Raw genomic sequence first — 14,300 nt, 5'->3', positions numbered from 1 at the left:
ATATTTTCTCATGTCTATAATGTTTCTGAAACTCTCCTTGTGTTACAGTAACAAGTTGTCTTCCTTGGCATGGTATTTATTAACTGAGCTAGTTTTCATTTATCAATAGAAACTGCATTTAAACCTAAATACTTCTATTTGGTTTGCTTTTATAATGAAGCCATAAAGATATCCTCGTATTCATCTGGCTTATAGAGGTATTGACAAACAGCAAAGAAGAGATACTGGCTTGTACTTAGCATTCAAGCTAATATTGTTCATATTGTCTTATTAGAACACCTGGAGAGTGCAAGTTCTAACTCAGGTATACCAGCTGCACAGAGAGGTGAGTTTGTCTGATTAAGCAAATAGTCACCAAAGGTGTGAAATTCTAGTGTGGTGGTGCATAAACATACAGACATTGGAGAAATGCACTGGACAATGGAATAGACACCAAAACGTGGCTTTATTATAGTTAGAATGTGTCTTTTAAAATATTAATTAAACTAATATTTACATTTTTAGCATTTTAATAGTTTCCCTGTTTCTAAAAATAAGATCTTAGCTCTTTAACATTATTTTTTAGCTCAGTAGTACTAAAAGCTGTTTTTTTTGAAAAGGATAACTTGTTAGACTCCCACCTGCATTGTCACTCAAATGGCATCAGAAGCTTTGTTGCCAAAATCAGATGTGAAAACAGAATATTGACCAAAGTGATCCTTTGGCTTTCCTGTTATTGATGGTAGAAAGAATGTGTCTTAATAAAAGATAAGTCAACTAGTGATTTTTAAAAATGTATTCTTCAGCTTTTGATTCTCATTTTTTTAATTTTAGGATCAAAATAGGGAAGGGAACTATTTACAAGTTTGAATTGTGAATTAAAGTCCTAAAATAGATAGTTAAAACACTGTAAAGTAAAAAGAATGGGAAATAAAGTTAGTTAAAGCAGTATATGGTCCTTTCAGTGATATTTCTGTTAGACCTTGCTTCCATTTCCCCTAAGCAACCACACACTGTGACATCACCAAAAATGCTCAGCCAGCCAACTGAGAACTTGGTTTTGGACAAATCAGTGTCTAAAGCTTGACTCTTTACTCTCTCTCATATTTGATTTGAAAAGGACCATTCTTTTTCTAAGTTACAGTTAAATTACGTCATCGGAAGGAGTGTTATGACGAGTAAGAGACGTCATCCATATTTTTTGTTTTTTCTTTTGTTTTCTGTCTGTGTTTTCAGCAACGTCAGTTGATTACAGTTCCTTTGCAGACAGATGCAGCAGCTGGATAGAGCTCATTAAACTGAAAGCTCAGACCATAAGGCGCGGATCAATTAAGACAAGTAGGCGGATGTTTCTACCACATTATGATCTGAGAAGCATATCCCTGATTTCCCAGTGGTGAAGGCTAGCCCTTACTACCCAATAATAACATTGCCAATCAGTCATGTGTTGGAGTGTGAAAGCTGCAGCCTCTAATGGTCACTTAGCAAAAGTTATTGAAGGATTTAGATTTGTTCATTTTAATGGTATAATTGTGTTTTTAAAATTTTACTTTTTGTGAAGGTATTCTTAAAAGCATATAAATAGATATTTTATCCTTCTAATTGAAGGAAATTAAGAGCTCTCTTATTGAAGAGATACTCTTCCAGGACCCAAGCTACTATGTAGTAGATGGCATCTGTTACTTTACTAAGAGTGATATCCAGAGGGCCAAAAGAATGAGGTATTTCTGAATAGAAAGTAGTTAACTCTTATCTCACTGCTAGAATCAGCATCATTACTTACGTGTACTCCATGTGTTTTGGTAGACTTTGAGGTAAATGTATTTGAGTGAAAGAATTTACATTAAAAAGGAGGAACCGATGTTTTAGAGGAAAGATCACAGGATGTGGAACCAGCCAGATCTGGTTTGGGATCCTAGAAATGTCATTTTAATAGCTGTGTGACCTTGGACAAGTTATTTAACTTCTCTGAGCCTCAGTTTCCTCATGTGTAAAATGGGGATAATAATACCTATGTTACTGGGTTGTTGTAAGGACCATATATATATATATATATATATATATATGTTTGGCTTATGGTAGTTACTTGTTAAGCGGTAGCTATTATTTATGTTCCTTTATAAACAATCAACTTTTAGACAGCCAAGGTCATTTGTTAAGTTTTTAAAATTATGAGTTTGATCAAAAAGGTTCAGAAAAGAAACCTGTCACAACTAGTTAACATAAGGTTTATCTACAAGTTGACAATGATGAAGTCGTCTGAAAAAGATGGAAAAAACTGCACTGGGAAATATAACAACTTTCACACTCTCTTTGTAATAATTTGTTCCTACAGCAGATAATTTTTAATGCTCTACTGCTTTTTCTTTTTCTTCACTTTGTAACGATCATTGTATGTGTAGCTACACCGCATCAACATTTTCTTTTGCAGGAATGCCATTTTTCTTCCAAAAGAATTACATTCCAGCATTTCCTCTTAAGTTTTTCTTTCTCTCTCTTTTTAATTGCATGCAGTGCATGATAATTTCTTTACTTTCATGACATGGCTTAGCCTCACAGACAGCTGAATGTTGTCACCACTTATTTGGAAACCTTAGGGAATAACTGAGTTACCAACACCTGATCTTGATGTTTTTTCTTCTTTCTCCAAATTTAGCTGTGACAGTTGAAAAAGCAAGTCCTATGGGTGAAGGAAATTTCCGGAACCGTGCAACTCCACCTTGTGCAAGTTCTACAGTTGGGGTTGTTAAGATGACACCTCTTTCTTTCATTCCTGGAGCAAAAATAACTAAATATCTTGGGATAATTAACATGTTTTTTATTCGGGAAACCACATCTCTTCGTGAGGTAATTTTATAACACTTTTTATGAATTTTCTAATTGAAGACATTAGTAACAAAACTGAACAAATTTCAGATTGTTATTTTTTGCCAAAGTACTCAAATGTGTGCACATACACACACCTTTTTTGTTTTTGTTTTTTTCTGTATGGATTGATTCTAGATTAAACTTACCAAATTTCACATAGCACCTAGTATTATCACAAGAGTTATGTTGGATTTAATTTCATTTATTATTAGAAATCCCAGATCCTTCTCATATGATAAATAAAACAAGTAAATTGATCCATGTTTGATTAGAGATTTAAAACAGCCTGAAAGAATAGCTTACTTTTCTCAAGTAGTTATTTGTCTGAGATATATTTAAATAACAGTTTTTAAGGATTTACAGTTAGAAATCATAGGGGACTATATTATAAATAGATGTCTATGGGGATAGTTTCTCATTTTTCTGCCCCCTGAAAAAGAATGCAGCTCATTTTATTCCCACCTCTCCAGAAGTACATGAGAATACCATTTATTCAAATTCTTACCTCACACTGGGTAACAGTAGTTACAGTGTTTTGTTGTGGTCAAATTTAAGAATCACAGCCTATTATATCTTTAATTACACAGGAATTTAAATTCAAGAAGAAAATTGTATTTACATTGTGTCTTTCGTTATGAAATAAAGCTAGAGCAAATTAATATTATGAATAGGGAAATTTTTTTATATGAAACCCAGTAAACTCTTAAGTAGTTTGTATTTTTTTCAAGGGTGTGCATTATAGAGATGACTTAACTGTGCTTGTTTTCCCACTGTCTCACCATCAATGTTTCCACACTTCCATAGAAATAATAGCCCTTATACTTTTTTTTTTTTTAAAGTATAAACTCATGACCCTGAGATCAAGACCTGAGCTGAGATCAAGAGTTGGACGCTTAACCCCCTGAGCCACCCAGGCACCCCAGCCCGCATACCGTTTTCTAATATCATGCTAACCATCCCGTATCTGGCACAATGGCTGGCAGAGTAGACATAGGTATTTTTGTGTAAATGAGGGAATGACTTCTGACAGATTGATTAGATAGATGTTTCCTTTATGATAAATTAGCTTTTAAATAATATTCTAATTGTGTTGAGGTGGAAAAGACACATCTTAATATATTCTCAAAATCCTTTTTAATATAGAATTAAAATAGGTGACACTTTTAAGCCCATTTAAGTTTGACAAAGAAAGTTGGGTGTGAAAAGCTGGTATAGATTGGTGAATTAACTTTCCAGTTGCTCTTAATATGTACATGGATATTGCATTATTTTAGTCCATAAAATTTTATTTCCTAAGTGCCTTCTCTATGGCTTAAGCAGCCATACCCCAAAATGTTGCTTCATAGTAGATTTCCCTTCAACAGAGATTTGTAATATTAACTGGATGGCATAATATCCCAAATTTATTCATTGCTTGATAAGTTGGTGTAATCTTTTAAGAATTACCCCTATGCAGTCAGAATTTCGAGATTTAAAAGGCAGGAGGAAGGGCGCCTGGGTGGCTCAGTCGTTAAGTGTCTGCCGTCGGCTCAGGGCGTGATCCCGGCGTTATGGGGATCCGCTGGGAGCCTGCTTCTTCCTCTCCCACTCCCCCTGCTTGTGTTCCCTCTCTCGCTGGCTGTGTTCCCTCTCTCGCTGGCTGTCTCTATCTCTGTCAAATAAATAAATAAAATCTTTAAATAAATAAATAAAAGGCAGGAGGAAAACAGATACAAGTAAAAGAAAAAAACGTACTGAATGTACTGAGCTTTGACTGAGTTGGAGGTAGGCTGAAATACCTCAATTCCTTAATTACAAAGAGAGCTATCCTATATAGGATCTGTATGTAGGATCCTCTGGCTTTTTAGTAAGGTGTGATCTGTTCAAATGTTTTTTCTAACAGTGCCTTAAATTTTGACCTTAACTTCCAATTTAAAGTTGGAAATTTCTTCCTAGACTGTAAATAACCTCCAGTAGAATTCATGGAAAACTTAGGTTCTAAAGCATTTTAGGCTCTCAGCTAGACTTTGGTTTCTGTTTTATTTTTGAACACTGAAAACATTCCCTAAACTACTGGATTTCATTCCCTAAAGTACTGGATATCATTCCCTAACAAATATGTATGGAATGCTCAGTGTGTGCACCTGTTGAGCTAGGTGTTAGCATATAGTTATGAGCAAAACAGATGGCAGTCTCTGACCTGAGGGAATTCACAGTCTGGTGGAATGGAGCCTGGTGAACTAATCATGTAACTAATGTATAATTACTAGTGATAGTAAGTAAATAAGGAAATACAACAGAGGCTCTACTTACTGTAGATCTGATAGTGAGGGAAGGTTTCTCTGAGGAAGTTACATATTAACAGGGACCCGAGGAATTGAGTAAGAGTTATCCTTGCGGAAAATTGGGTGAGGCGCCTTCAGGAACAGCATGTACAATGAACCTGAGGCAGGAAAAGTGCTTGATAGGTTTGAGAAGCTGATAAAAAGGCAAGTGTATCTGGAACATGCTTCGGAATGAGAGAGATGGAGAGAAGTTGTATTGTCTATATTTACCATCAATTTCTGTGGGTGACAGGAATGGTTTGATAGAGAAGTTGAAGTCGGAGAAAGTTTGAATTCTTGCTCTGCCATTTTCTCTTAGCTATATGGTCACAGTCATGGGCATATGATGCATTCTCGGACTTCAGTTTCATCATCTGTAAAGTAAGGATATTAATCCCCATCACAGACATGTGTTCAGTAAAGGTTTGTTTGTTCATTCATGCAACAAATCCCTGTTATGAGGGAAATTAAAATCATCATCCATTATGTTAAGATCATATGATGTTTTAATATATATTATTTGGCATTTTATATACATTCATGTATATAGTTTGATTTTCTTGCATATTATTTTCTAGGAAGGAGGAGTCAGTGGTTTTCTCCATGCTTTTATTGCTGAAGTGTTTGCAATGGTGAGAGCTCATGTTGCTGCATTAGGAGGGAATGCTGTTGTCTCCTACATAATGAAGCAGTGTGTCTTCATGGAGAATCCAAATAAAAACCAGGTGAGATGTAGTTAAAAACCTCTTTTGGGGGAACCTAAGGATTTCCCCCACGGCTTTCCTCCCCCCCTCTCCCCATCCCCCACCAAAGAGAATTGCTCTTCAGAACTTTTTGATTCTAGATGCTTAAAACATGTTTTAACAAATATATTAATAACCATGGTCATATATAGATCAGATGCTGTTTTCACATCCTGGGTATTCTTTAATACCTCTGGAAGTTTTGCTCCTAAGTTACTGTGAAAGACACCCTTTTGTTTGGACTATGATCTGTCCGTTCTAATTGCCATAGTGGTGAAAAGTGTGTCCCAATTATTATTCCTAATAAATAATTCTGTTAGTGGGGGCAAAGAATTGTTGCTTAGGATTAATTTTAGAATAAATTTCTTTTATCAGTGTTGTTCATGTAATAGCTCACTTAGAATTGTTAAAATTTCCTTTAAAAAATTTATTTATATCAATGGGGTTTTTTTGGGTTTCCTTGTAAGTTGCCGTCTTTTTTTCCCCTTTGTTCATTTTTCTGTTGGATTGTCTATCTTTTCCAAGTGACTTAAAGGCCTGTGCTTTTTCAGCTGTGTAGCACTGCCCCCAAAATAACAGAAAATTGTGAGCAGATTGTTGACTTGGTGATCGAACATTTCCTGTTGTTTGTATAGGCGCAGTGTCTTATAAATGTAAGTGGTGATGCAGTGGTTTTTGTTCGTGAATCCGAATTAGAAGTGGTGTCAACTCAGCAGCCTACTGCCAACTGCCAGCCATCATGTACTGGAGGAGAAGTTACGACCTGAAGTAAATCAGAAAGAAAGAGCTCAACTAAATGAAATTCATCTGTCTCCATTGTTTTGTCTCTGATTATCTTACTGGACTTCTAAAAGTGAACTTAATTTGAGATAATTAAGAAAGAATTGGTACATTATGAGTAGATTCGATTTGTCTGGAGTCTCTTGGAGGCATGAGAATTTTCAAATCTTGATGTTTTGTTTGCCAATCGTAGTCAGGTCCCATGCAATCTTGACTCCTCACTCAGTTCAGATAGATTTCTCAAAGAACTGCAGCAGAGATGAAAGTTATTTGTAATTTATGTTGACTTTAATAAAATCATACTTTGAAACACAAAATGGTAAGGTTATCAAGAAATTATGGTAGCTGTCCTAGTGTAATTGAGAGAAACTAAGCAAGAAATTTACAGATTGTCAATGAATAAAAAATCTGATTTGAGGAATGTGTGAGAAAATGGAGAAAAGTTTTGAGAACACTAATGTGTTTTATTTTGAGAACAACTGAATTTGGAATTTGGTAACAACCGAAGGAAGAGTGCTTCAGGCATCTTTTAAAGAGAAGCTAAAATTCTGCAACTTGTATCCATACTATGTCCTAACTACTGTAAAAGAAAAAGTAATTTATTAGAGCCAGTGTCCTTCCATTGAAAGCTTTAATAATGTCTGTAAGGAGGGAGGAAAAAACTATGTAACTTTATAACTGGCCAAATTTTGTTAGTATTATAATTTGTCTAGAAGAGGCTTGGCTTCAACTGGAAAGAAAAGGTCAGTGAATTTTGTTGAAGTAGTTAAAGTATAATTGATCTAGTAGGAGCGTAAAATTATTTCTAATAGAATCATACTGCACTCCTACCAAATAAACAGAATTATATCTTAGGGATTTTTGATGGTGAGTTAGATTGTATTTGGCATAGAATTTGGAAATGTAACTTGAATGTAAATATGTTGCAAAGTGTTGAATGTATACATAGAAATACTTTTTCTGTCAATGCCAAATACCTATCATAAATTAACCTTAAAAAGTACATTCCTCCTTTGCACAATAAAATTTCTTTATAAAACTCATGATTTTGCTTTTTCAGGCTAACAGTCTACCCTAAAGATTAGGAGTCATTTCCTTGTTATCACAGGTGTCAATATTTTTCTGTATTTTGTTTATAATTTTATTTTTTAAATAAAAAGTTTATAAACTGGAATATTCCTAAATCTCCTGTTTGCCTCCTTTGCATAGTGTAGTACTGCCAGTAGTGTGAAATCACTTTCCATCCGTCATCTCCTGTGGTCAGCAAACATCTGTTGTGCAGCTACTGTAATCCTTGTGGCACTTGCATTGTCTTCGATAGGTGGGTATTCACATTCATCAACTCCTGAATGCCCACTAGATCCCAGGGCACAGTTTTAGGCAGTGAACAAAACACACTTAAGTTCCTATAATCATGGAGCTTATTTTCAGTGGCTATACAAGTAAATAATTTGTAAAATGTGCTGTGCGTGTGTGTTTATATACACACACTATAACAATTGCTAATGTTTACTGGTTACTATATGCCAGGCAGTGTAATATAGATATATACACACACACACACATATATTTTAAATATTTCATCTGTTTATTTGTCATAGAGAGCGAGAGAGCACACAAGCAGGTGGAGCTGCAGGCAGTGGGAAAAGCAGGCCCCTGCTAAGCAAGGAGCCCGATGCGGAACTTGATCCCAGGACCTTGGGATCATGACATGAGCCAAAGACAGGCACTTAACTGACTGAGCCTCCCGGGCGTCCCTAATAAATATGTTTTTGTATTAGCCCTTTTAATCTTTACAGAAACCCTATGCGGTAGAGGTAAATATAGTTAAGTCCTATTTTATAGTTGAGGAAACCGAGTAGAGAATTTGCACTGCCAAAAGACACAGTAAATAGTAGAGTCAAGATTCAAGCACAGGCAATCTGGCTCTGAAACCCACACTGTTAAGTGAGAAGATATGCATAGCTTGGGATGGAGATATCTTCCCAAAAGAAGTGATAATTTACTTTTATTTTTTTTTTAAAGATTTTATTTGAGAGAGTGAGAGAGAGCATGAGCAGGGGAAGGGGCAGAGGGAGAGGGAGAAGCAGACTCCCCACTGAGCAGGGAACGCAACATGGGGCTCGATCCCCCTGGGATCATGATCTGAGCTCATGGTAGATACTTAACTGACTGAGCCACCCAGGAGCCACAGGAAAAGATATTTAAAAGTCTGGAGAAATACTGGAATTAACTGTTTGTTCATAGATGTATCCATCCATTCATTCATCCAACAGCTATGTTGTGAATGCTTAATATGTTTTAGAGTCCTTTCTAGGCAGGGGAATAATAATGTAACTATCACTAATTGAGTACCTACTTTGTGCCATATCCTATGCTTAGAGATAACTATTACTAATCATTTTTTTAAAAGATTTTATGTATTTATTTGAGAGCAAGAGAGAGGGTGCGCTTGTACGCATGAGTGGGGGGAGGGGCAGAGGGACCAGCAAATACCCTGCTGAGCACAGAGTCCAACTCTGTGCTCAGGTTGGGGCTCTTGACATGGAGCTTCATCCCAGGACCCTGAGATCATGATCTGAGCTAAAGTCAGATGCTTAACAGACTGAGCCACCCAGGCACCCCAAACATTATTACTAATTCTTGAACATTAAAGTAGCTGGGTGGCATTAGCTCCATTTTGGTATGAACAATTATATACTCAACAGAGGCCTGCGCTGATTTCTAAAAAAGCTGGTTTCCTTAACTACTCAGGCTTGCTCTCTGCTCACATGGGCCATTTGCTCATGTGCTCTACCTCTGAAGCATAATCAGCCCATGCCAAGATGGCCTTCTTCCAGAAAAGCTAACGTTGCCCTATACCCCAAGAGCTCCTGCTCTTTCCTTTGTGTGGATTCCCTCAAAAATGATCATTTTTTCAGATGTGCTGGGACTTACTCTTTCTTTTGGAAATACTAAGGCCAGTTACAGTATTTATAGCATGCCTCATATGTATCGTTACCACTGCTCCAAGGGTAAACTACAAAACTTAACCAGTGTTAGATTTGCTAACTGCACAGTCCCACGTCTTCCACCTCCTTTTCCCTAATCCATTGCCATCTGGCTTCCAACTCCTCTGCCCTTTGTACGCCAATGATACAAGTATTGGATTGCTGACAAGCTTTTTATACATACACATACAATTTTTCATTAATGTATAGATGGGATCATATACACAATTTTAAATAGAGTGGCTTAATTTTTCCCTTTTTGCCTGGCATTCTCCTCTTTCCCATCATATCTCTATTAATAATGTGCTAAGGAGTTATAATTTACATTCAATAAAATTAATCTAAATGTAAAGTTCAAGGGGCTATGACAAATAAGTTCAGTCGTGTAACCAAGGTAAAGAACATCCCCATCACATGAGAACATTTCCATCTCACACACACAAGCACACATGCAAAAAAAACCACATTTCCATCACCCCAGGAGTTTCCCTTCTGCCCTTTTACAGTCAGTCCACTTCTCCTTTTGTGTAAATGGGATCTTGTGGTGTTTTTTTTTTTTTATCTTTAAGATTTTATTTATTTGAGAGGAGAGAGAGAGCATGGGGTAGGGGTGGGCGGGGGGAGAGGCAGAAGCAGGGTCCCTGCGTGGAGCTTGATTCCAGGACCCCGGGATCATGACCTGAGCTGAAGGCAAAGCTTAACCAACAGAGTCATCCAGGTGCTCCGGGATCTTGTACTTGATAACTTTCACTTAGTGTAGTGATTTCGAGGTTAATCTACATATAGACAACATTTTTGGCTATTATGAATAAAGCGATTTTTTAAACTGAGTTGGCACTTTTCTGTAAACATTGAATTTCTCTTCTTTGGAGTTTACCTTTTCTTGTGGATAATTTGCCATGTGCGTGACAAAATGTCCTCTTATTTTGTTGTTCATCAACATAGTTTATGCTACCTTTTTAACATATCCAAACATTAAATTTTATTATAGACAGACAATATGACTGTCTTTTCTATTCTTAGATTCCCTTAACTAAGATGATCTCCCCTTGATTTTTTGGTTGTCTTGAAGGTTCATCAAACATGTCCTGAGTTGCTCTCATCTCAGTGGCTTCCCATCAAATTTGATACCTTCGTTATGTCTTACTAGATAAATGCCATCACACTTAGCTTGAGCCAGATAGCTGAGGGAGATCCGAACCCTATACCTTCTCCACTACACCACCCAGTTTCATGGGACAAGATGCATAAAAGTGTGGAGGCATGAAAATGTATGTTATGTGAAAGTAACATTTATTTACAAACGGTTTTGTAGTTTGCACCCCCCCCCCCCACCGCCAGGGAAGGGTCTTTCACAGAGTACTTCGAGAATCTGATCTAAACTCGAAATTTTCCCCAGAAAAAGAAGCAAACACTTGAAATTCTGCATACCACTTCAGGAGGTTTATTGAAACATTGAAACCCCTTCACTGACCCCCAACTTAAATCTAGTACAGAATCAACGGAGGAGAATAAGGAACAAGGATGAAGTAAAGATTAGGAATAATTGGGTAAGTGCTATCTAAAAATTCACCTTTTCCCCAGTAGGAAAGTCAAGATATTTTTAAGATTAGATTTTTAAATATTAAAAAACCCAGTGGTTCCTGGCTGGTTCAGCTGGTGGAGCATGTGAGTCTTGATCTTGGGGTTGTGGGTCTGGGCCTCACGTTGGGTGTGTAGATTACTTAAAAGATCTTTGAAAAAAAAAAACAAACAAACAAAACCACACCAATATATCTATGGTAGGCAGAATCATCCCACCCCTTGAAGATGTTCACAGCCTAATTTTCAGAACCTATGAATATATTACCTTACAGGACAAAAGGGACTTTGCAGAGGCGATCAAAGTTAAAGACCTGGAGATGGGGAAATTATCCATGGTTATCTGCAGGGGTCCTAGATTCTAATCTTAGGAATCCTCAAAAGTGGAAGAGGAGGGTAGAAGAGTAGGTTAGATTCTATGAGAGATGGACTCAACCTGACATTGCCGGCTTGGAAGAAGGAAGAAGGGAGCCACAAGCTGAGAAATGTGGGTGGCCTCTAGACTACAGGAATGGCCCTTAGCTGACAGCCAGCAGGAAAACGGGGTTCTCAGTTCTACAACTGCAAGGAACTCAATTTTAACAACTCAAACGGGCAAGGAGATGGATTCTCCCTTAGAGCCTCCAGAAAGTAACAGAGCCCTGCTAGTGGTTTGCTTCTAGCCTTGCGAGACCTGTATCAGTTTTCTGACCTATGGAACTGTAAGATAATAAACTTGTTTAAGCCACTAAGTTGGTGATAGTTTATTACGGAAGCAATAGAAAACTAATACAAAGTTCTTATAAATTTAAACTATGGCCATATATAAAGTTGCAATATAGTGCTGTTTATGGTACTATAAAATGCTTCACAAACTCACGATATAAGTACAGTCATATCTCTTTTATTTTTCTAATTAATTTTTTTGAATACCCACCCAACTAATTAGAATAAATCCAGAATCTCCTACCTTTGAAGTCGTCTCCACTTCTAAAATTGTCCAAGAACTCTAGGGGCTCAATGCTGTCCCTAGGACTTTATTTATTTATTTTATTATGTTATGTTAATCACCATACAGTACATCCCCGGATTCCGATGTAAAGTTTGATGCTTCATTAGTTGCGTATAACACCCAGTGCACCATGCAATACGTGCCCTCCTTACTACCCATCACCAGGCTATCCCCTTCCCCCACCCCCTCCCCTCTGAAGTCTTCAGTTTGTTTCTCATAGTCCATAGTCTCTCATGTTTCATTCCCCCTTCTGATTACCCCCCTTTTCTTTATCCCTTTCTTCCCCTACCGATCATCCTAGTTCTTATGTTCCATAGATGAGAGAAATCATATGATAATTGTCTTTCTCTGCTTGACTTATTTCACTTAGCATTATCTCCCTAAGACTTTAAGTGCCGCTTCCCCAACCAAGCTGTTAAGACTTCAGGAAGCTCTTTGGACAACTTGCATTTGCTTCTCACTGCCATATGATGTCGCTGTTGGAATGGGTTCCGCACAGTAGAACAGACGGTGCTAGTCTCCGGCACTAATGACGCCAAAGGAGCCAAGGCTGCTGCACAGGTTTGGTTGATTCTTTAGCGGGTAGTCCTATTTCCTCCATGCTTACTCCATTCAAGGAAGCCTGCCACGTTTCAGTGCTCTATTCAACTGTCAGTGGAGTTGTGAGAGTTTCCTATAAATTCTAGATATCAGAGGTTGGTTGGTGTTTTAATACGTATTTTTGCAGACATTTTCTATCAGTCTGTGGCTTATTTTGCATTCTTCAAACATTGTCTTTTGGGGAACAGAAATTTTTAATTTTTTTTAAAAGATTTTATTTATTTATTTCACAGAAAGAGAGCATAAGCAGGGGGAGTGGGAGAGGGAGAAGCAGGCTCCCCGCTGAGAAGGGAGGCCAATGCGAGGCCAGATCCCAGGACCCTGGAATTATGACCTGAAGTGAAGGCAGTCACTTAATCAACTGAGCCACGCAGGCACTCCAGAAATTTTTAATTTTGAATAAGTCTACATTTTTTTCCTTTTGTGGTTTGTGCTTTCTGTGTTCTAGGAAATTTTTGCACAACCCAACCTTGCAAAGGTTTTCTAGAAATTTCAGTTTTTGGCTTTTACTTTTAGGTACATGATCATTCCAAGTTACATTTTGTATATGATGTGAGGTATGGGTTAAGGCTTCCCCCCTCCTTCTCCCTCTTTTTTTTTTTTTTTTTTTTTGCACATGGATGTCCAATTGCTCCAGCACAATTTGTTGAAAAGATGAACTTTTCTACATTTGATTGACTTGGCATATTTGTTGAAAATTGATTAATTGGTTGACCACATAGAGTTGTACGGGTTTATTTCTGGATCTGTCATGTGTTCACATATCCATCCTTTTTCTAATATTACCCTATCTTGAGTCTTCCAATTTTATAGTGGGTCTGGAAATCAAGGAATGTGAGTCTTAAAACTTTGCTCACATTCTTAAAAAATATTTCTGACAATCTTAGTTCCTAAATTTTAGGACAGCTTTATATGAAAAAAATTCCTCCTTTTTAAAATCGGGATTGTGTTGAATCAGTAGATGAGTTTAGGGAGAATTGACAACTTAATATTGGGTCTTTTAATCCACGAACCTACTGTTTCTCTTCACTTAGGTTTCATTTACTTTCTTTCATAAATATTTTGTAGTTTTCAATACACAAATCTTGCACAGATCTTGTGTGTGTGTGTGTGTGTGTGTGTGTGTGTGTGTGTGTGTGTGTGTGTTGGGGGGGTTATATCTAAGTATTCCATGCTTTTTGGTCCTGTTATAAGTGGTATTGTTTTAATTTTCTTTTCTTTTTCCTGCTGCAAAAAGCTTTATTGTTTCCATTTGTCCCACAGCTTGGGCGAGGGCTCCAGGGTGGTTAGAATGCTGCCTAGTGGCTGCAGGGAGGGGCTCAGGCACGAGCCCTGGCACCAGGCGGATGCCCGAGGGGCCCCTCAGAGCCTGGGCGCCAGAGGCTTTCCAAGAGGAAGAGCTACCCGCCCAGCCCAGCCTGGGGGCCGGCCAGCCGGTGGAGGAGAGTCAGGTGGTCGCCACCTT

The 14,300-nt window shown here is 37.5% G+C and overlaps 1 protein-coding gene across 4 annotated transcripts in view; it reads left to right on the top strand.

The window, feature by feature from the left end:
* C2CD5 (C2 calcium dependent domain containing 5) overlaps window positions 1–7,847 on the top strand; it is a 94,138-nt gene extending 86,291 nt beyond the window's left edge. Inside the window, exons 23-27 of one of the 4 annotated variants that reach the window (XM_002915278.4) lie at window positions 275–325; window positions 1,216–1,317; window positions 2,636–2,826; window positions 5,729–5,875; window positions 6,529–7,847. In XM_002915278.4, the coding sequence (XP_002915324.1) occupies window positions 275–325; window positions 1,216–1,317; window positions 2,636–2,826; window positions 5,729–5,875; window positions 6,529–6,660 (623 nt within the window). In that variant the 3' untranslated portion in view covers window positions 6,661–7,847. The remainder of the gene's footprint in view (window positions 1–274; window positions 326–1,215; window positions 1,318–2,635; window positions 2,827–5,728; window positions 5,876–6,528) is intronic. The other 3 variants (XM_011219791.3, XM_011219792.3, XM_011219793.3) reach the window with 3 other exon arrangements.
* The last annotated feature ends 6,453 nt before the right edge of the window (window positions 7,848–14,300 follow it).

Source organism: Ailuropoda melanoleuca, chromosome 16 (assembly GCF_002007445.2).
Source record: "Ailuropoda melanoleuca isolate Jingjing chromosome 16, ASM200744v2, whole genome shotgun sequence".
Lineage (NCBI taxonomy): Eukaryota > Metazoa > Chordata > Mammalia > Carnivora > Ursidae > Ailuropoda > Ailuropoda melanoleuca.
This window is presented reverse-complemented; position numbering and strand designations above follow the sequence as displayed.